The 22,831-nt window shown below is 40.0% G+C and overlaps 1 protein-coding gene across 5 annotated transcripts in view; it reads left to right on the top strand.

Annotated features, from left to right (window-relative positions):
- The first annotated feature begins 598 nt into the window (after positions 1 to 598).
- The window catches only part of ALS2 (alsin Rho guanine nucleotide exchange factor ALS2), a 68,618-nt gene continuing 46,385 nt past the window's right edge, over positions 599 to 22,831 (top strand). The window contains exons 1-12 of one of the 5 annotated variants that reach the window (XM_077829696.1): positions 623 to 653; positions 1,772 to 1,837; positions 6,818 to 6,961; positions 8,952 to 9,106; positions 10,866 to 11,782; positions 15,309 to 15,669; positions 16,664 to 16,832; positions 17,294 to 17,390; positions 17,874 to 17,951; positions 19,545 to 19,724; positions 20,691 to 20,862; positions 21,108 to 21,288. In XM_077829696.1, coding sequence (XP_077685822.1) covers positions 6,942 to 6,961; positions 8,952 to 9,106; positions 10,866 to 11,782; positions 15,309 to 15,669; positions 16,664 to 16,832; positions 17,294 to 17,390; positions 17,874 to 17,951; positions 19,545 to 19,724; positions 20,691 to 20,862; positions 21,108 to 21,288 — 2,330 coding nt within the window. In that variant the 5' untranslated portion in view covers positions 623 to 653; positions 1,772 to 1,837; positions 6,818 to 6,941. Of the gene's footprint in view, positions 1,035 to 1,771; positions 1,838 to 3,641; positions 3,709 to 6,817; positions 6,962 to 8,951; positions 9,107 to 10,865; positions 11,783 to 15,308; positions 15,670 to 16,663; positions 16,833 to 17,293; positions 17,391 to 17,873; positions 17,952 to 19,544; positions 19,725 to 20,690; positions 20,863 to 21,107; positions 21,289 to 22,831 lie in introns of those variants that run through there. The other 4 variants (XM_077829693.1, XM_077829697.1, XM_077829692.1 and 1 more) reach the window with 4 other exon arrangements.

Here is a 22,831-nt window from a genome sequence, read left to right as displayed (position 1 = left end):
GACTCAAACATCAGAAGGCAAATAAAAAGAACCCTGAAGTTTTGAGGGGCTTGACATGATTTTTGAACACGTGGCTGGTTGTGGCTGGCAATGTGGGGGATGCCACCTATGCAGGCCGAGGGCTGGGAGGCAGGAGGATGATATGGGGTGCTATGGGGCGATGTGGCTGAGGCCTGCCCTGTGCTGGTGGGTGGTGACCAGTGCTTGGGGTGCAGGGAAAGGTGCATTTACCCCGGCTCTATGGGATCGGTCTAATGTTAGGGCTGTGCCGTTCCCCTCGGGGGGTGGGAGGATGCCCCTAGCACCACCGCCTCTCCACCCCCTCATTGCACCGTGCGGGCGGGGGAGGCAAACCATCCCCACGCGGTCCGCCTTGTGCTAACTCTCCCTCCCCGGCGCTCACATCCCGGACGGTTCTCTAACGCCCCTCATACTAGTTTGTCCCAAACGGACGCCCGTCTGCGCGCTCAGTCAAGCCCCCGCCCCTCAGTTCGACCTCTTTACCAACCCGCCCTGACTCGGAGGGAGCTGGCGTTAGGCTCCGCCCCTTTGCCCCCGCGTGAATCAGCTGATCTCTGAGCCCCAGAAGCCGGCGGCGATCCGGCTGTTAAGGCGAGAGCGGTGCCAGGTGAAGTGGTTCCCGGCCGGCTGAGGTAGCGCGAGCGCCGGCTTCAGTGAGGAGGGCGCGAAGGGCTGGAGCCCGGCTGGGAGTGAAACTTGAGTCACGTGACGCGGGGGGGGGCGAGCCGCTCCAATTGCCCAACCGCCTCGTCTGTTCCCCAGGGCGCGCAAGGCCCCCGTCTTTCGCCGTTCTCCTGCCCGTGCCCCTCAGAGCTCCGCTCCGCTCCGCGCGGGGACCGAGAGCCGGGGGGCTCTTGCCGTGGCACGTCCCCCGCCTGTGCGCGTCTCCCTCACCGACCGGGTCCCTGGGACGTGACTGCCTGGGGGTGCCAGGTGCCGGCTGGGCACTCAGCGCCTCCCCGCAGCCCAGAGCGCTTCGGGCGGGCGGGATGGTCCCCGGCCACCCCGCTGAGGTGAGGCTGCCTCAGGCCCTTGCATCCTCTCCGAGGAGGGCAGCGGGTTGGGGTCTGGGTGCAGGTGACCTGCCAAGGGGGCCGGTGGCGTCTCGGAGTGGGGGAATAACTAGGGCTGTGAGACACACGGAAGAAAGGGGCCAGGGGCCCCGCCGGGCAGTGAGATGGAGCAGCCGGCCCAGCAGCCTCTGGGGCGGGAGTTGTGGCAGCCCCTCGCGCAGTTAAAGCTGGAACGGCCAGAGCGCTGGGCTGGCCAGTGGCTAGCTCACGGGGGGGCAATAGGTCCATGGACCAGTCCAACCTCTTTGGGTCGCTGTGTTGAATTCAGCTCCCGCGGGCGTTAAGTGAAGGTTATCTGGCGGCGGCTGTTCAGTCACCTGTGTAAAATAAGTTTGGTAATGTCACTCCAGTTCCCAGAGGATTAGTGCCCACCATGAAGGGGTGGGGGGAGTCCAGCTTGACTGGTGCTCATTTGACAAACGTGTTGATAATGTCAGAAGAGAGACCATGGATTGCTAAGTAGTAGTATTTATTAAAGGTGGCTCTTCCAGGGGCTTATGTGCTTATGGAGGAGCATGCACTATTGTTAATAGTACTGTGTGGGTGTGCTTTTTTGTGACCAATTATATGGCATAAACGTCAGATGAAATACATGCACAGATCAAATATCTTAATTTAAAAAAAAAATCAAATAGGTGTAAGGGTGCACAGATCTAATTTCTTTTTTTGTTCGTCAGTGACTCCCACTCACATGCTGTCAAACAGAAGGGACTAGCAATTCTAGCCTGAATATTTTATTGAAGGTTTGTTTACTCCTCCAATAAACTCTTTCCCCTTGTGTTGGAGCTGTACTATTGCTTTTCAGCATTTCAGCCCAATTACCAGATTCCTCCTGATATTAAGCTGTTCACATCTTCTCTGTTTTTTCTCTTCTCTCTTCTGTGTTTAGATTTTCCTCTTTTTTTTAAAAAGTTCTTTATTTTAGCTGGTCTCTCCTCTTCCCTCCTACCCTGTTTTTGGTTTGCTAAAATCTTCTTTTTCCCCACTCTGCTTACCTTTCTACACTAGGTCTCCTAGGATCACATTTCCAAAGGCCATATGTCAGTGCTGTCTGCAGTTGCTATTACAGGTTCACCTGCACTGGTGTTAGCAACATTGGGAGCCCTAACATAGATGGACCACCTGCTGCAGCCCTGCTTCATTTTGAACATTATGTCATTTAACCTGGCTTAGGGCAGACCTAATTGGCACAGTGTTAAAAACATTGTTGGCAACTAGTGGCCCATATACATGGGGGCTACCTGCATTGCTAATACCAGTGGACCTGAACCGCTGTTAACAACAACATGACAGTTACAGAAAACTTTCCAAACATCAGCAGGGCCAACTTTTGTCTGTCTTTATGTATCTGACTGAGGAGAGCTGGATGTAACTTCCTCCAGAACCCCTGCTGCTGCTTCATCAGTTTGACAGAAATATTGCAAATTTATGTTTTTGTTAATATACATTTGAAGCATATGCTGCAACACATTTAGTTAAAACTTCCTTTTGTGACTATTTAGCTAATTGTGTTTTGTATAGTCACTGAATTGTGTGGTCCAGTTATTAAATGGAAATGGTAAGTAAATCAAAGGGGGACGTACCTATAAAAATGAGGTCCTTTGTTTTGGTTGAGTTTTGAGTGTAATGGGAAATGTACTGTGGCATCGAATATGTGTGATTTTATCAATGAATGGTCAATAAGGAACACAGTTCTATAGTAACCAGCATACTATATATTGTATAATACTGTACTCTTTTTTTTTCTTGAGTTTGAAATTATTCTTACTAGGTTATAGGATAGTGCACTGATGTTTCACTTCTTGGAGCATTTGGGCTAAAATCCGAGGTTAGGTCACCAATGGAAAGTATGAGGTCCATCTCTTGATAGTCACCATCTGTCCACAAAACAAAACCATCCCATAATTTGGCTCTATTCAGCATTATTTCTAGTTTTTGTTCAAGAGAGGCCTAGGTTTGGAATAGTAGGGATGTTGCATGTCAGGACTGTGATGTGTGGGCAGAGCTACATAAGTACTGGCATAGTGTAAGGTTCTCACGTGATACATGGCTTTAAAAGTCTGCACCTGGTGGCTCACTTTCATGAGCATTAAACTCATGGAGACAAGTAACATTTTTAAAACCTTTGTAATCTAATATAATGTAGAGATGAATTTAAGAACGTATGAAGATAAGTAAAGGAAGAAAATTTTTGTTTGTTTTTAAGGTAGCATGTCCAGTGGTCAGAATATAGTTAGAAATTGGGAATTCCCAAACTCTAATCTGAGCTACTCAGTATGGCTTGGGCAGGTTATTTAAATTTTGCCCTTCAATTACCTATCTGTACAATGTAAATAATAACGAACTACCTCACAGGAGTGATATAAGCTTTAATTAATCCTAACATAGAATTTAAAGGTTTTAAATACCTTAGAAATGACATTGTTTGTTGTTCCCAGGAGTCAAGGTCAGTGAGGTAATATCTGTTATTGGACCAATATCTGCTGGTGAAAGGGACAAGTTTTTTAGCTTACACAGAGCTCTTCTTCAGGAGCTTAGCTGTTTCACCAAAAGAAGATGGTATGATAAAAAGTTATTACCTCATCCACCGTGTCTCACTCTAATGAATGACAAGGTATTGTATAAAGATAACTTAGGTAAAACGGTTAATGTGTAATTTAAATAATACTTTCTAATCAGTATACCTAGTAACTTTTTTTAATTTTAGTATACGGAGTGTGTTTACAAAAATTAAAACACCACTTACGTTTTCTATTTTGCCTAGTCTCAATCCATGTTGTAATTTTTTCATACTTAACTACATCAACTGTATAGTGCCATTCTTCAGATGAGTGCTAGAAGAGATCTTGCCAGATATCTAAAACTTAGTCCACTGCTCAGTTGTTTTTAGCACCTTAACAAAAACAAAACTAAAACTTTGTAGCCTCTGATGTTACAAAACATGTGCGTGCATGATCTTGAGTAAGCTTAGTTTCCTGCTCATGACTACAATCTAATCACTGGGTGTTTACCATTATCTGTGTAAGTCTTCCTTCATTGGAGTCATATTTCAATCGTATCTGTATCTCTGAAGCCTGGGTTGCCCACAGTGATGGGACACTGGTGAATTTAAGCGTACGTGAATCTTTGAGTCTGACACTTTCTAACCCTAAGAATCTGTGTTTTTCTTGAGTTTCTTCACTGTAATGTATTATTATTATGGATAAGAATATTTCAAATGGCTAGAGGTTCCAAAAACATTTTGTGACTCATTTTAAAAAATTTAAGCTATGGTTTATTGATTTTTCTCAGGTATTGCATATCATGACTGTGAGATTTTAATCAAAGATAATTTTAAAATGACTTTTTGCAACAGGTGTTAACTGTAAATGTAACTGAGGCAGTTAGTAACTGTGTTGTGGGAAATATGGCTTAAGTGTCCTATTTCTTAGAGAATGGGCCACAATATTTAATCAAGGTTATCTAATTTATTTTATCATTGTTTTCAGATTGTACCATATTAAAATAAGTTGAGCATTTTTATTTGATGGCTCTTTTATTTATCTCTGAAAAATGTCATCACTTGGACTTAGTTTTTGTTAGAATGACTGCATGTGACAAACAATATGCATCAGTGTAACATCTTTGAGAGAGACAAGGTAGGTGAGGTAATATCTTTTATTGGACCAACTTCTGTTGGTGGAAGGGACAAGCGTTTAAGCTTCACCAAGCTCTTCTTCAGTTTGACACATTGGTTATCTTCAACAGCCCTGAAGAAGAGCTCGGTGAAGCTCAAATGCTTGTCCCTTCCACCAACAGAAGTTGGTCCAATAAAAGATATTACCTCACCTACTTTTTGTGTGTCTCTTATTCTTGCACCAACATGGCTACAACAACAGTGCAATATACTGTATTTGAACAACTGAACATTTTTATGCCACAGCCATTATTACCTATCAATTTTATGTACCTGAAATGTCACCCTCTCTGCCCCCCTTCTTCCAAATATGTAACTATTTGGGGTAATTGGATTTTGTGTCTGGTTCCCCAAAACTCTTTTTTTTCCCAACTCAATGTACGATATTTCACATTTATCTAATATTTTGTAAAATTGTAGAATGCTAGATGCATCTGTTCTAGTACAAGAGGTTATCTACACATAACTAAACTTCATGAGTGTGACTGACAGTTTTAGTTCTAATCTTTCTACAGTAAAAGGCTTACAACTTCTCCAGGTTCTGAGTCTTTTCTCTGTTTCCTTTGGTGCATAAAAGATCCATTCAATCAAATTGAATGCTTTTTCAGCACACCTCCCTGTCATAATAAACACTGTTATCTTGTCATAATATTGCAAAACTTTCCAAAGATCTCTTGTACATAAAACCAAATTGATTTGAATGGATAAGATATCACCAGCATGCACTGCTGTCATTTTTATCAAGGATTATTTTTAATTCAGTGTTTAGCAAGGCATTTGGCCAATAAGAATCAAAGTTTTGAATTTCTGGATGTTAAATGAGTGAAAAGTCATTGGTAACAGTTTCTTATAAACAAAATTAAAATTATTTGAAAGACGTACTGTGGTTTCTTTGCATTCAAAAGGCCGTATATAAGAATCTTTACGGGACCTGGTGTCTTCAATAAATATAATATGTAATTGCATCTTTAACTTAGTCTCTGCTTTAGGAAGGTTTTACAGTAGAGTAAATGATGGTCTAGGTATTCTGTCTTTGACAAATGCTATAAAATTTAATGCAGAGCAGAAAGGTATACAATTCTTTAAATCTGTTTTTCATCTCCAGTGGATTTGAAATCAAATTGTTTAGCTTCCTTCTACCTGAATTGCAACCTGCTGTACTGGAAGCGTGTTTAAGGGCTTCCATCTAAGATTTTAAAAGTAGAAATGGGAAATTGTTGTCCTGGGGTGGGAGGGCTGGGAGGAGAGGTGGTAAGATGGTGGGTGGGGGGGAAGAAAGACCAGGGTTTGAAAGCTGAAAGGACAAAAAGGTTGGAGACAACTGACCTTGTCAGTTTTAAACTCTCCCATTTCTCTGTGAATTTGGCTATGCTGTATGCACACTCCTTTATAAGCTTGCACAGTAAAGAGTCTTTAATATATAATTTAATTCTTGCATTATTAAATTCCTACTATAGCACAAGGCCTAATAACTGTGCACTTTAGTGGTAGTATGTATTTTATGATTTGGGAATAAGTTTATGGATTCAGCACACCTAATTCTATGAGCTGATTGCAGTAATGCTTTATTGCTGTGTTATTAAGTCTGAGTATAGAAGTATATTATTAAACTATCAGACATCAGTGAAAAAGTTGCTGTCTTGCTGTTAAATTTTTGAATGACATCTTTCGTGTATTGTAGAGATGTTGGTATAAACTACCTTTTTGCCCAGGAAAGAGAAGTGTCATTGCAAAAGCAACACAACACTTTCCAGAGATTTCTGAATCCTAAATACTACTTTTTAGCAGTTTGTAATAAGGATGTTGCTGGTTGGGAAAGCTCAAACAGCTTGCTTATAGGCTGAGTCTATTCTGTCTTAGAAATAGCTTTGTTCAATCTGTTTGACGCCATTGTAGGATGAGTGGGCAGAATATGTCTGACTTTTGTTTTGCCACTCAGTATGAAATAGTCTAAATACTTTTAAGCATTGTTATAGTGTGTGGATGTTCATTTATTGGACATCTAAGATAGTGTGTATTCAAAGCTTTATCTCCTGTCTTTTTACAGTGCTTACGGGTGATGTGCAGTTCTATAGCCTATTCATCTTACAGTTTCACGGAACAGTTGACAGAGCTGTCCCATACGTTCTGCAAAGAGGAATGATTTGGTGATGGAGTGCTTCCGCTGACTGATGGACCAACAAGAGAGAAGGTAAAAACATGCTGAGACAATACAGACCCCATAAAACCATTTCAGTTAATAACTGCCTTTAAAATTAATTTCTAAGATCTAAATTAAAGTTGGGCAAAAATGTTTGGACAGTTTTTTTTTGGGGGGCGGGGGGGAGACAAAAAATGCATGTGTGAGTCAACTAAAACATTTTAAGAATTTGTATTTAATTCAGCAGATTATTTTGGTAAAAAAAATCTGGAAAAAATTTTTTTTTCACTTTTTAAAAAAAATGTAGATTTTAAATGACTTTTTCTTTTGATTTTTAGTTTTATTAAAAAATTTTATTTTGCGTTAAACAAAACATTTCATTCGACCTGAAACAAAAGTGGTTTGTTTTTTTTGTTGTTTGCTGAAAAATGTTCATTTTGTGCCATCTTGAAACAATTTTTTTCTGTTTATTTTCCAATTTGGCCAGCGAATCAAGGAATCAGTTTGCACAGCTCTAGTTCAAATGTTCTTTGTCAATATAATTTTGTAGAATACTGTACAGTATTTTAGGTCAAAGTAAAAAAAAATGTAGTAGCTTAATCATACTTCAGGATTTTGGGATGATTGGTATTCTCCATGACTTCTTGCAACTGTGACTATTTTTTTTAATTTTTTTTTTTAAGTTAGCTACTGAAACTTCAGAATGTCTGTTCGAAGGTTGAAAATATGAATTCACCAGAAATCATTAACACTTGTGTACAGTAGAATTTACTAATTTAAAAAAATTGTGTGCATGATTTTCAGTTCTTATGAACAGCACTGGATTGACAGGTCTGGAGACTCAAATCCTCTGATTATTCAGAGAAACACATGCAGCAGTGGCTGTATAAACTTTCACTGCACTGCCCTCCTAATGTGCTTTAGCCTGCCCTAGAGGGGTGAAATCTTAAGTGAAAGAGAGAGTTCATTCTTCATATTCTTTCACTCCTTAGCCGCTTTACTGTGACTACCAACAAAGGGGTTGGTTAGTGTCAGGTGTAGTGATAGTTTTTTGTAATGTGGGCATTTACACTCGGGCAATAAACCCACCACATTAATTTCACAGAGGGCTATTAGATGGTCAGTATCCATTCGTTAGCACTTTCGGCTGAATATAACATGGTACGGTGATGAAAGGCTCTGTATTCCATTATTCTGCCCCCTAGCAAAATGTATATTTATAATTTTAGTAAAATATCCAAAATGTGTCACATTAATTACTACTTTTCTTAATTGGATAAAAATCCAGTTAGTTAGTTAATTTTCAGCAAATTCTATTTTAAATAAAATTTATCTAAAGTAAAAACTGTCTTTAAATTTAAATGTTGGTTCTACTAGTTGGACCAAATGCTGTACTTATAACTTTACAAGAGCTCTTGTCGGTCGTCGTTGTCCTTGTCCTCAGCTTTCTGACATGGAAACCCAGCAGAAACAAAAAGAACTGAAATAAGACAACATTCCATCTGAACAACTTAGTCTCACCTGATTTTGGATGTTCCAGAGTTTCTCAAAAATAGACTTCCTTCATAGTTAGAGATGGTTTGATGAGACTATAAAATGTATGAATATTTGCTGCAGCCACCCTCCGACAGTAATGGATGTACCATGCTCAAATGGGTGCAGATCACCCCTTAGCAGTAGGTTAATTGTTTTTAGGTTCTTTTAGGTTGGAGGTGAGATGTCACTTCATACTCTACTGTAGGCCCCCATTACCATAGTAACTGAGCATCTCACAATCTTTAATTCATTTAACTTCACAACATCTAGGTGAGGTAGGTAAGTGCTATTTTACATTCAGGAAACAAAGTACAAAGTAAGTGATTTGCTCAAGGTCACGCAGGAAATCTGTTGCAGAGTAGGGAACTGAACCTTGGTTCCAAGTCCAAACTTTAGTACCTTAGTCACTGAACCGTCCTTCCTTTCTTTCCTATATGTAAATGAAAAGTAAACTGGCTTGCAGAAAACTACAAGCTGATTCTTCGATTCTTCCTTTTCTTTATAGCTCAGCAGAGGCAGAAGGAGCCAAAGAGAGAGGCCTGGTCCATATCTGGCAGGCTGGTTCCCTCTCCTTAACACCTGAGAGACTTCCAGGCTGGAGTGGAAAGACAGTACTGCAGGCAGCTCTCGGAATAAACCATGGGTTGCTTCTAACAGAAGGTATTAGACAGTATTGTTTTAGGTCTCAGACTATGAACAACTTAAAATTCCGGTTAACACTAGATTGAAATTAGTGTAAAATTCTAAAACAAACTTTAAAGAAATATTTAAGATTTGTACCAATTTGTACCAAAATGTCTTCATTGTAAAGCCTGAGTAAGAGTCAACTTTTCTACTTTATTTTCATCAGTCATTTTAAATTGCACTAGGCTAATTTTTCTCTTTAATAAAAAGTGGCTCAAAGTTTGAGAAGCCTTACTTATAAAATGGCAAGATAATTTGGAGCTACTTCACCCTCTGTGTTACCTCTAAATGCGTGTTACAACAATGTATTGGATTTAAAAAATACAACATTACAAAAAGTCATCTTGATATGGGATAACTTTGGTTTTTTTTGTGTTCTGAAAAATTGCAAGCAAGTAGATGCAGCAGTGAAATTTGGTTTGATCAGTTGTCTCTTTGAATCAAAAAATACTTCCTTTGGTTGTGATATATTTTGCCACTTGATTGTACTGATCAATGGGTATACCGTTGTAAAGATTAGACTGGAAGTAATCTCTTTGATATTTCTCTGATGTTTTCAAAGGAAGAAAATAATTTCACACCTTTTGTATATCACTGAGCTGCAGGTAAAGAATGTTATAGTTTAGGGGAATGCCAATTAGAGCCAGTTGTAATTTGTCTGACCTGATAGACCTGTCTAATAGAACATTTCTGAACTAGAAAAACTTTGCTTCTGTGCACATATGACTTGAAGTGCACTGTTTTATGGATATGACTGTGGTGATCACTGGTATATAACTATCAAAAAAGTGTTAACTAAATCAGTCCTTATAGGATTCTATTTATTTGCCTTTTTTTGTTGCTTGCTGATTCATTTCAAATGAGTTGGCACTGTTACCACAATCTTGGACAATGTTGATGAAATTCCAGAGAGACTGTGTTTAAAAGGTCAAACCAAGTATATTTTTCCCTAATTAAGGAATAAATAGTAGGACAAACTGTTTACTGTTTTATGCACTCTTGCTACATATCACGGTCCAGCACTTTGGCATGCTTCAGGGACACTGAATATTTGTACAGCTAGAATGCAACCATGCTTTAACCTGCTCCTCCAACATTGTTGTATTTGTAGAGTACATGGTAGGCCCACAGTCTCCGTGGAAGCCTCAGTTTAGACTTTCCTTTGTTATATTTCAAGTCTGATACTACAATATTAATAATGGTACAAAATTAACTTCTACTGAAGATGAACAGTGTAAATATTAAGAAATGGAATATGTTTTATGCATTTTAAGAGAATTTTATGCAAATTCTCTTGATATTAGTATATCAGAATGATTAGCACTGGCAGGCTGAATTACACTCATTCATGAAGGTATTGACTGAAAAGCTCTCTTTTGAGCCCATAATAGATTAGCAGGTTGCTCAGAATAGATAAAAACTTAAATTGGATGTACTAGAATTCATTTCTAAAGGCAGCATGCAATACTAGGTCAAATCCCCACTGTATAATGCATCCATGCTAGTGATTTACTAGAATGGACCAACAGATAAATCAGTATCAAGTGTAGGACTTCTTGCCAGCAGTAGCACAGAGTCCCTAATAGTTATTGAAACCAGATCTCTCAGATAATTTCAGTAAATCAACAACTGCAGTTAACACTGAGCCCAGAACAAATTAAAAATGAAAATCTGATTAAATGAGTTCCTTAGTTGTTTATATGGTTAACTTCATTAGAATGATGCTGTCTTTCAGGTGGCGAGGTCTACAGCTTTGGAAAACTTCCCTGGAGGGTTGGGCTAGAGGAAACTTGCACTAAGAGCCCCATCTTAGAAAATGCTTTGGTTGGACAGCATATTACTACTGTGGCAGCTGGAAGCTACCATAATGGAGCAGTGACCGAGAGTGGTGTGGTATACATGTGGGGAAACAATTCTGCTGGACAGTGTGCAGTGGCTAACCAGCCCTATCTGCGAGAACCAAATCCTATTAGTATTTCTGACTCTGAAACCAGTCCTCTGCTGTCAGTCAGGATTTTGCAATTGGCATGTGGAGAGGAGCACACCCTGGCACTTTCACTAAGCCGAGAAATATGGGCATGGGGAAGTGGCTGTCAGCTAGGTCTCATAACAACTACTTTCCCAGTGACCAAGCCTCAAAAGGTAGAACACCTGGCAGGACGTGTTGTGCTCCAAGTTGCCTGTGGAGCGTACCACAGCCTGGCTCTTGTACAATGTCTCCCTGCACAGGACATGAAACCTATCCCAGAGAGATGCAATCATTGCAGCCAGCTCCTGATTACGATGACAGATAAAGAAGACCATGTAATCATATCGGATAGTCACTGCTGCCCATTAGGCGTGGCACTGGCTGACTCCCAATCAGCAAACCATGTCTCCTGCTCCTCATTGGAGACTCTTGAGGGGAAAAGTGCTACAGGTAGCCAAAGTGAGGATTGTCCGAAAACCTTTGTAGAAGATGAGCCAGCTGCTTCAGAATCAGAGGTGACAAGTGTGCTTTCTAACAATGATGGACAGGAAGATAGTGGAATTTCCAGTCCTGGAAATGTTTTGTTTCCTGACAAAAAAGCGGTAAAAGAGTACTTGGAGAATCTGTCAGATCACCCATTAAATGACAGCCAGGAGAAAAGCATCAGTACAGAACTTGAACAGGTACCAGCCATCATTGGTCTATACTTTTTCTCTTAATATTTGTACTGTATGCATGACATCCCATAATGTGCCCATGAAAACTAAAGGATTCTCAATATTAACATAATTTTGAACCTATAGCTACAATTCTGGAGTTATCACAGTGTTTCTTTCACACTTTTAGCAATCAAACACAAATACAGAAGTGATTTTGGATTGAAAGTAGAATTGTCGTCATGCTTGTTCAGTCCTGGGCCTTTATATGAGCAGCCTTGCCAGATAGTTCTCTAGTCGTGTGCTGTAGACTATGCAGTAGTGAGAACCCACTAAAACCCATCTCCCGTTCCCTTCTCTAGTTCCTTAGGATATATTGGTATCCTGATCAGCTAGATCAATATTCTGGGATTTGGCCAGCTGGTATACTACTTCTGTTCCTATGAAGAGAGACCCCCATCACCCTCACAATTCTGTCTGATTCTTCTTGAGGCAAGCTAAGGATTTTAGCTGGATAGTTAACTTTTATTGAAGGATCCACATTTTTTTCCCTATTTGCCCCACTTTGGGAGACCGTGGCAAGTGTAATGAGTGGCGAATTAATCTTCCACATGTCAAACTTATGACGGTCCAAAGACAGCAGTAATCAGCAGACCTTTTAGTAGCCATCGGAAGGGAAACTCTTGATTTGAGTTATCGAATCTGCTGTAAAATGTGTTGCTATTTTGGAGGGTTAGGGGAAGAGGAGAGGTGGTCTGACATGTAAAGAAACAATCCATTTCAAACTTTTTGCCTACATGTCATCTTTCAAACTGAAATAATCACTTGGTTGACTTAATAAGAATATTTAAGTGATGTAATATGTAGATTATTCTGTAGACGACCACACCAGATTTATCTGTCCAGCAGTGTTGTCTCCCCATCCCTACCCAAGTTCTGTCCCACTAGATAACTTTATGCTAGGGAAGTTTGTTTCTGCTTGGAAAATCCTTTGTACTGCTAGTGGCATCTTACTATACAAGCAGCATGGTGGCTTCACAGATGAACTTGGAAAATTACTGCAATAGCTGCAGATACTATGTATGAGTCACTTTCTTGAGTTTATGTTTTGTAAGTATGTGGGATCTCTTCTAGAGAGGCCAGTTCCATCCTCCCACGCTGTTGGATTTTGGGAGTTAAGGAAGAGGAGGTGGTAAAGTTAAAACCAATTTTTTATTTTCAACAGTTGTGGACTCCTCTGAGGAGTAGAAAACAAGTAGTCTCCTGCTCATTTTCTTCTCTTCCTCTCTTTCCCCCCACCCCATGTTTCTGAAAATACTTTCGCATGCACAGTTCACAGAAATACAGTATAGTATTACCTCAAAGCCTTGAAGACTCACTGAATCTTAACACCATGCAATATATGGATGCTGTTTGAAGGGGAAAGATGAGGACGGAAGGTGATTGTGTAATGTTTCACTTACAGTGGCAGTTAGAGGTTTTCCCTCTTGATGTAGCTTCTGTTCACAAATGGATTGTGTCTTTCTGGGTTGCTTGGAAGTGTTTGTAGCCTGCTAGTATATCCTTCAGGGCAACTGCACCTGTATTCCCCCTCTATGGTCCACCATGGTCATTCACACTAGGCTCCCAGCTCCTTAGTTTTCTCCTCTCTTGGGCACAGGTTTGCATCTCTGTCTCTCCTTACTCGGGTTTTTGCAGACTGCACCATTCCCTGCCTATACTGTGAGTTCCCTAGCAACCATTCCCTCAGATTGCCTAAGCAGGCCTGCTTTGCCTTCTCCTCAGAAGCTATCAATAGCATAATTGCCCACTGTTAGAAGTTGCCACAGAGCCCTTTCTAAGCAAGCATATTTCTCCTGAAGGTGAAAGTATTACAGAGAGAACATATTTAAAGAAATAAAAGAACTTACCTGCAAGCTAGTAAGCTTACCAGAGATCACTCCACTGCAACCAGGGCTCTAGCAGATGGTCAGTCCCTCAAACCCCACCAAAGAGTTTCTCTGTGGTTACACATTCATAACATCTTTTGCTCAGAACAAGAACCCCCATGAATCTGAGAGTCACTCCTTTAGACAGGTTGGGCCTTTGATCTTGGAACAGGTAATCAACAGACAGTGGGGTTCTCCTCAAGGTGTATCTTTCAAAGGTTGGGTCTGGAGGTTAGAATTTGCATTCCCTCCCTCCGGGTATTTCCTAGGAAACCCACTCAACTAAAAGTTCATTCTTCTCTGGTACGTTCTTTAAAAGAGTCCTTTGAAGCTCATAATACTTCTCAGGGTTTACATTAGTCATATCTATCTTTTCCCCCTCCAGACATTATATACAATCCTACAATAATATATAAACATTTGCATTTTTAGTATGGTACACTCCTAAAATACTTGAACTTAATTCACTAAGGTTTATCCACAGTATTACAGGAAATTGTCATATCGGTCATATTTATATTTCATAAATAAGAATGATTCCAGTATCTCTTAGTCTTCTTTATTCACAATGAAGATGTCAAAAGGATCCCTTTTTACAGGGAGGCTATAGGAAGATGTGTATTAAGGGACCTATATGAAGAAGGGAAATGGGGTTTACTGCCTTTTGTATTTGATATCTGTCAATAGCTTGAAAGCTGTTTTCGGTAGGGTTTTAGTATATTGCTTTTTATATAATGACTGGTTCTAATTGGCTGACTATAACAATAAACTTTAGAGGACTGTCTTCTGATCTACACCAGAGCCATAATTTTTGAGGTCTGCCTGACGAAGCCTCTCTGGTACATTCCTGCTTATGATAGCGCTGTCTGTATAAAGCTTTATTAACAACTTAACTAGATGTCTGTCAGTATGAGCAAAGTTAATAATTTGTTTTCCTTTGATAAGCTTTCCCAACTGTCTTCTCATAAAGGTAGCATGTTTGCTGATATACTGTAATCAACAGCAGAGACTTGAACTTAAAGGCACATAGTCAAGGTTATAAGCCCAAAATGTAACCCCTCTTTTTATATTTGTTCGCAAGTTATTTTATTTTTTCAAAACATGCATTCTTCTCTTAAAACAAAACAAAAAACAGAAACAAAAACCCACTGTCCCAGCACTAATTAACAGCCCTTCACTGCCAAACCAATATGCAACAGAGAACCTGTTTTATTACAGGTTTCAGAGTAGCAGCCATGTTAGTCTGTATTCGCAAAAAGAAAAGGAGTACTTGTGGCGCCTTAGAGACTAACAAATTTATTTGAGCATAAGCTTTCGTGAGCTACAGCTCACTTCATCGGATGAAGTGAGCTGTAGCTCACGAAAGCTTATGCTCAAATTTCTTAGTCTCTAAGGTGCCACAAGTACTCCTTTTCTTTTTCTTTTATTACAGAAACAGGTATTGATTTCCAGCTTCCAACTATAAAGGATTATCATGAAGTGTAGACTTAAACTACTAAAAAGTGTCTAAACAGTGTCTGATAAATGCAACAGAGGGTGTAAGAGTACTAGATTTATTTAAGGTCACGCTGTTGCCCTGGGTTGGGAATTATGATAGGTTTCATTGATTTCTCTTTCTGTTTTAGCCTTCTCAAGAAGAAGAACTCACTGCTTGTCTCCCTGGCCCTCCAGGTGTAAGTACATCTGCCTTGAACAGCTTGGTGGTCTCTTGTGCATCAGCAGTTGGTGTGAGAGTTGCAGCTACATATGAAGCTGGGGCGTTGTCTCTGAAGAAAGTAATGAATTTCTATGGGACAACTCCAGGTGAACTAGGATCTCAGTCTGGTAGTCCTTCCCCAGGTCCTGAGGGGCTGAAGGACACTCGGGAAGAGCAAGTCAAACTGGAATCAATGCAAGGAAAGAAGAGTTCTAGCCTAGTGGATATTCGAGAAGAAGAATCTGAAGGAGTCAGTCGAAGACTTTCCCTGCCTGGCTTGTTGTCCCAAGGTAAGATAGTGACTAGGAGGAACCAAGAGGCCAGGGAGAGTTAATGTAGTGTGGTAATTCCTAGATGTATGCCTCATTTGACAATATTACCTACAGTATGAACACAGATTCAACCCCCTGCTGAGATGTGTGTAAGGAAGAGTCCTTCAGACCTTATTGAATGTGGAGAGAGAGGGGAGAAGACTAGTGGGAAATGCATGCTATTTGAGCAAGACAAAGGACTTAAAATAAGGATTATTTCAAACCCATTGTGGTGCTGCTTTTGGTGATATGGATGTTTGTTCATTACAAAAGGGACTGGTAACCACCAACTCACTTTATGTAGTCTGCATAACAGATGTCAGTTGGTCTGACCCTCTGTCACCACTGCTCTTGATTGATTTGGAGCCAATGGTTTAGAAAAATTCCCTGTCCCATTACCAAACTTCTTAGCCAGGTGGTCTTCTCCTTTCTTGTTTTTAATGTTAACTATTCTGAATATGCAGTACTTTGTGTAACACACAGTAGTAAGGTTGAGTTCAGTGACACTCTTTCCAAGCTGAGAGAAATTATCAGAAGGTGCATGATCTCTACAGGGTAGTTTTTTATTTCAGAAAGAAAAATCTTATTGGCAGTGAACATCACAGGTCATATTCACTTCAGTGTAATTACATACTTTGCGTTTACAGCTATTGAAAGGAAATAATGGGTAAGCTCTGTTTAAGACCTAGATCTGTATCAGCATATGTGCTGTTATAGCTGCCTTCAGCTATGTACCTTTTTTCTCTCCAGCATTACTAATTCTAAGTAAAATACCTAAGAGGACACTTTTTTTTTTCAGTGAAGTCAAGTGACTTAGTATATGGTACCCATATCATATAAACATTAGCTCTGAGTAAATGCCGTGTTTAATTTGGGATAAACTAATGTTGTCCATTTCAGTTTCTGTGTGGAGCTTTTTTAAAAAAATAAAATAAAATAAAATTGATTGTAGTTTCTCCTGATCTGCTTCTAGTTTCTCCAAGGCTCCTAAGAAAAGTAGGACGGGCGAAAATGAGAACCGTGGCTCTGACCCCAACCTATAGTGGAGAGGCTGATGCACTTCTCCCATCTTTAAGAACTGAGGTGTGGAGCTGGGGGAAAGGGAAGGAAGGACAGTTAGGACATGGTGATGTCCTGCCAAGGTAAGATTTCAGTGGCAGAAAGCTAATCTTACCTCATGGGACAATAGTTTTTGGGTGCTCAGAACTCTTGAAAGTCTGTCAACTGCCTGAATATAGTCTTAGGACCCCAAAGGTAGGCTCCTGTTTTTGAAAATCTTGGTTTTAACTATTACCGCTAATGTGATTTATGCAGGCTAATTAGTGGACTTGAAGGGCAAAATCCTGGTTCAAGTGGCGAAGTCAATTGTGAAATTATACCTAGAGTGTCAGTGGAGTGGCTCGGTACCCTTCTTCTGATGACTAAGCTGGTTTATCACCCTAGAGCTTTGTGATTTCTGGTGCTATGGTGCATGTTTGTTCTGTTTCAAAAATATACCAAATGTTTTATATTTGGTGTTCCCTGCCTCTTGTGTTTCATGCTGAGAGTACCCCTGATTCTGGGTTGTTTTGTTTGTTTGTTTTGTTCTGTGGGGTTTTTACAGGCTTCAACCATTATGTGTAAAAAGTCTGGACAGTAAAGAAGTGATACAGCTTTCGGCTGGTGGCCACCATTCCTTGGCCCTCACTGCCAAATCACAGGTATGAGGATAATGGTCACTTTTGTCATGCATCCACAGCATAGTTGACTTGTTCACTGTTTTCTGGATTGCTCTTTATTTTATGTGCTTCCAGGCTCTGTATTCGTATGTGGAATGAGAGTCTTGAGTGGCGTGCATGATGAATTTTTGTTTGATTTTTGCATTAACTTTGTGCATTTTGTATGAACATGTGTCCTTGCTGCTGTGCTTACAAGAATGTGATATTTTGAGTGTGGTTACCCCCCCCCCCCACACACACACACACGAGGAAATGTAAGAAGGAAGAGAGTGGAGGTAAGGAAGCACTTCCCAAAGTTCTCTTCAGCTGCCCCTTCAAATATAGATTTTTGTTTAAAATTTTTATCCATAGGGATATTATACATATGTGCATAAGTGTCTTGTTTATATATGCTGTCTGTCACTGTGGTTTTATTACTGTGTACTCTGTGCATGCAAACTATTTTTTCCCCATGTTTTTACACAGGTATATTCGTGGGGTAGTAATACCTTTGGCCAGCTTGGTCACTTAAATTCTCCAACTACTGTCCCTCGTCTTGCAAAGGTACTGTCTTCATATTTATGGATTCCATATCTGTTTTATAATACAGACTCCTCCCAGAGCAGAGAGTTTTAAGGAATTTTGAAAAACTGTCTGACCTTCTCTTTTGTTAAAATACCCCATGAAAAGCTTTTGATAGTGCTCTAAAGTTGCAAAACCTTTTGGTTTCCATTGTTTTACCCTGATCCTCAGATGATCCCATGGTAACTGGTAGCAGCGTTATTTAAGGAGGCACTGTTAATGTAAAAAAAAATCACTTTTACACAAAGTTAAAGTCACAACTGAATTATTTATAAGAATTGTAACATGGGAGTTACAAACAGGGAAAGTTATCTTACATTTCTTTCAAATAAGTTTCCTTTCTGTTAGCAGTTTTCTTTTTCACATTCTTAATGCTCCAGTGTTCTGACTTTAAACTCTAATTTGTTTAGAAACAGAAATTTCCAGCATATTTAGTCTTAAATTTTAAGTTTCTTTTTAAAAATATATCTACCTCTTTGCCCAAATCTAAAATACTATTCCTTGAAAGATAATTTTCAGATTTGATGTTGATAGCATAACTTGTCTCTCCCCAGTTATTCATCTTTTGCCTTCAAAGTTCCAGTAATCTTAGTTAAAGCTGTTCATTCATGTTATCCTAATCACTAATTTACCATTTTTGTCCTTTGTCTATATACTTCTGGACATGTTAGTTATGCCTTTCGAAGAATCAGTTTGTCGTGATCAGCTTTAGAAGCAAATTCTTTGATCAGATATGTGTATCCAAATGATGAGTGTAGGTTCAACTAAACCAGTGGTTCTCAACCAGGGGTCTGGGGCCCCCTGGGAGGCCGTAAGAAGTTTCAGTGGGGCTGCCAAACAGGGCCAGCATTAGACTTGCTGGGGCCCATGGTAGAAAGCTGAAGCCCCACCGCAAACAGCGAAAGCCCACGGCCTGGAGCCCTGCCACCTGGAGCTGAAGCCAAAGCCTGATCAATGTAGCTTCGCGGGGGGGCCCTGTGATGTGGCCCCACACAGTTTCCCGGCTTGCTATCCCCTAACACCTGTGCTGACTTTTATATTCAGAAAATCAGTTATTGTGGCACAGGTGGGCTGTGGAGTTTTTATAGCATGTTGTCGAGGCCTCAGAAAGAAAAAGGTTGAGAACCCCTGAACTAAACCACTTGTCTGTGCCTTTTGATGTTTGCCTGGCTGAATGAAACACTGACACAAAGCTAGGAAAGTTCTGCAGCTCGCCTACAAACTAGTCAATAGGAACTTAAATGGCTGTCTCTTATGCTGTTGGAATGTGTATATAGACAGCAGCATCTGAACCATTTCCATATTTGTCTGTTTGCTTTTACATTACAAAGCAGATGAATCTTACAAAGCATCAGCCATGGGGTACAAGGATTGAGACATGCCAGATTTTTGACAAGACACAGGAATTTTACTTGTTACGGAGACTGATGTCTGTCTAAAGAATGTCAGTCCTTGTAGGATTCTTACTGATACTCAGATTTCTTTCTTTTGTGCAGAAACATCATGTGTGAGATTAAGGCTCCCTTCTCTGATAGGTGGTGGACGCTATTTTTTTTTTTTCCTCCTAAACTACAGGTGTGTGATGATAGTGGAGTCTGGAGCACAGCAGCAGGACCAGATTATTCCCTCTTCTTAGTGGATGGAGAAGACTTCCAGCCTGGATTATATTACAGTGGTCGAGAGGAGACTAGGGAAAATAATTCACCTGGAAACAATTACACTAAGCTTCCAGCTCTTTTGCTAGCCTGTAGTAAGGTGAGTACTTCTTGTTCCTTCTGTTTGGTTTAGATAGTACTGGTGCTTTCTTGAGATGGCTCATTGTTTCTTCTAAGAAGCTCTTTGAGGTTTAACTAAATGGGAATTAAAAGTAGAGATCTGAAACACTGTCACTATATATAGCTGAAACTGAGTTAGTATTGGTGGAGCTCCACAGTAAGTCTTAAGAGCTCACGGTGACGTTGTAGTGAGGCATCCTACAGTCATTACCTAACTGATAGAGTCGGAGTAGTAATGCAGCCTGGATGATACAATTTAGCATAGATACCATAATCAGCACTGTAATACTACTCCTACTCAATCAGTTAACTGATGTTTTCCACATCAGAAAGGGAGCTGATTGATATAGCTCTGAAAAAATGAGAAAAATGGAGCAGCGTGACTCCCAAACATTGAAAAAAAGAAAATCTTCTTTCCTCCACTAAGGAGAAATAGCCTAATTAGTTGAGAGATTGTTTGGGGATGGAATGTGGTGTGTATGCATGAAGAAACTGAGGGAAAGCTAAATCAAAGAAACATTTTGCTGTTTTGAAAGTAGCTGAATTCATGGTCAGTATCTCATGCATGAGTGACAGCTGCATGAGGTAAGGGTCATCTCTTGTCTCCCAGGCCCTGTTGACACTTGCAAAATTACCAGTGGTTGACAGTGGCTGTTAAATATGGGTTCCTGACTTCCTCCTTTCCATCATGCTCCAGTCAGACAGTTTTGAAAATGGGTTGGTTGCTAGCATAGATGGGTGGGGAAGAAGGGGAACAGATAGCTGACACCCAACTAATGAGTAACTTTCCTAGTATTGGATACGCTCTTGGACATCAAATTATTTAGTACCAGCAAAGATCCTAATCTGCCAGTCTAGGTTTTTATACTGTGCTCATCACCTTAGGTTACTTTTCATTTTGTATTAGGATACTGTGTTTAAAGCAGTTTCTATTTTTTTCTTTCAGTTAGGGTACATAAGCAGCGTGACAGCAGGTGGGGACAACTCCTTGGCCTTGGTGGACAGAAACATTATGGGATATATTGCAAGCTTGCACGAGTTGGCTACTACAGAGAGAAGGTTCTATTGCAAACTGAGTGAGATCAAATCTCAGGTCCTCAGACCCCTCCTAGGTTTAGGTAAGAGACAATAATTGATTCAAGGAATTATCTTCACTTCCCATGATGAAACTGTGTGTGTGTGTATGAAGGAATTGCATGGATTGTGGACCCCAATTGGTCTGAAGACATTCACTAGGTGATAGCATTCTTTGAAATCAAAAATTGTAATAGCAGATTAAGTGCCTGGATTAATTCCCATTATTAATATAACTGTTACTGTTCTTTTGGAAATGTACGTTATATTGCTTTCTTGTTTTTTACAGATAACTTGGGCACTACAACTACAGTCCAGCAGTTGCAGGATATGGCAAGCAGGTTCAGCAAGCTATGTTATCTGATTGGTCAACATGGAGCTTCTCTGAGTAGTTTTCTTCATGGGATAAAGGAGGCAAAGAGCTTGGCCATCCTGAAGCATTCTAGTCTCTTCTTGGACAGTTATACAGAGCAAGTGTTAACATCTGTCTCATACTGAGTGTCTGCAGGTTTATTCTGTAGAGCAGAATATCTCTGTAACAGAGAAGAATAGATCATAGGGAGACTGGCATAAGGAAACCTCCGTTGCCAAGCAGAATCCTAATGTTCTGCAAATTTAATATCTTGCAATATAAGGGCTGGTCTACAGTGAAAACTTACATTGGCATAGCTACGTGTCTCAAGAATGTGAAAAATCCACACCCTTCAGACATGTAGCTATGCCAACCTAAACCCTCATCTAGTCTGTGCTAGGTCAATGGAAGAATTCTGTTGACCTAGCTACCACCTCCTGGGGAGATAGATTGGCTACAGCAATGGGAGAACAGCTGTAGCGCTGCAGTTGTGCCACTGTAGCATTTTAAGCATAGATAAACCCTAACTCAAACAATTTGCAATAAGATTTAAAAAAAAAAAAGCCCTCTGTGTTTAAACTACAGATTTCAAGTCCTTTGTCTATACAGTGGCCTAGACCTTTTTGATACTTAAAAAGAAAAATGTAGTGGTTCACTTATTCACATTTGATTGGCTGCTGCACATACATCTGTAGGAAGTAATATTGCAAAAAAGTTTATTACAGAACAATTTATCTCCACTGTCAATATAATACGTATACTTGTACTATAAAGGGTCTTACCAGATTAATCTGAATGCTCTTTTTTTGGAGATAATTCTGTCTCAAAGAGGCTATTACACAAATATTTTTTTTTAAGTTGCCCGGCACAGGAGCAATATTTAACTAACTAGGTACATACATTTGATAACTGCCTCAAACTTATATCCAAAAGCTGGAGCCATTCTAGTTTCTAGAATAATTATTTTTAAATATCCTAGCCCTTTTTTTCCAAAGCACAGTCACCATGATGTCCACCATATAACAATTAAAGATAGCACTAAGTATGCAATCTTCTGTATTTTTATTGAATGTTCCATTAGTTGACCTCTTTAAATCAAGAAGTGTGGAATAAGAACTATATTTAATTATTAAAGGTTCCCATCTGGTAAGTGACTGTACAGAGATCTATCCTCAGAGCCCCATTTGAAGTCCATCAGTCTTTGCACTTGTGCAGATGGCTGCCCATGTAGAATTTCTGGGATTTTGTGGCACTGCAGTCTGCTATTGCACCTTAACTTGTGCATTTTAAAAGTTACGAAAAGTGAGGCAGCTTCAGCCTGAAGTTTTAACTGCCCAGTGATTGTAATATTTGTATAGGGGAATGTGAATCCAGATCAGAAATAGAAGATTATAGGCTTGCAACACCACATACAAGTTTAAAGAGAATGGTTCAGTTGAATTTAGTATTTAGTTCATTTCCAAGGGGATAGGTATTACAACCCACCACAGTTGACATCCTTTTTGGCCTCTCTGTCAAGATTACCAAAAATCTTGGGCACAAAATGTGTCCTGTTTTCAACCAGAGAGGTTGCCTTGTTACAGGTGAGTATTGGAGTACACTGGAGAGACTCTAAGGGAACTCTGCATGACAGCTGCCTGTATTGTACCTGTTTTTGTGGC

This window comes from Eretmochelys imbricata, chromosome 11, assembly GCF_965152235.1.
Source record: "Eretmochelys imbricata isolate rEreImb1 chromosome 11, rEreImb1.hap1, whole genome shotgun sequence".
Lineage (NCBI taxonomy): Eukaryota > Metazoa > Chordata > Testudines > Cheloniidae > Eretmochelys > Eretmochelys imbricata.
This window is presented reverse-complemented; position numbering and strand designations above follow the sequence as displayed.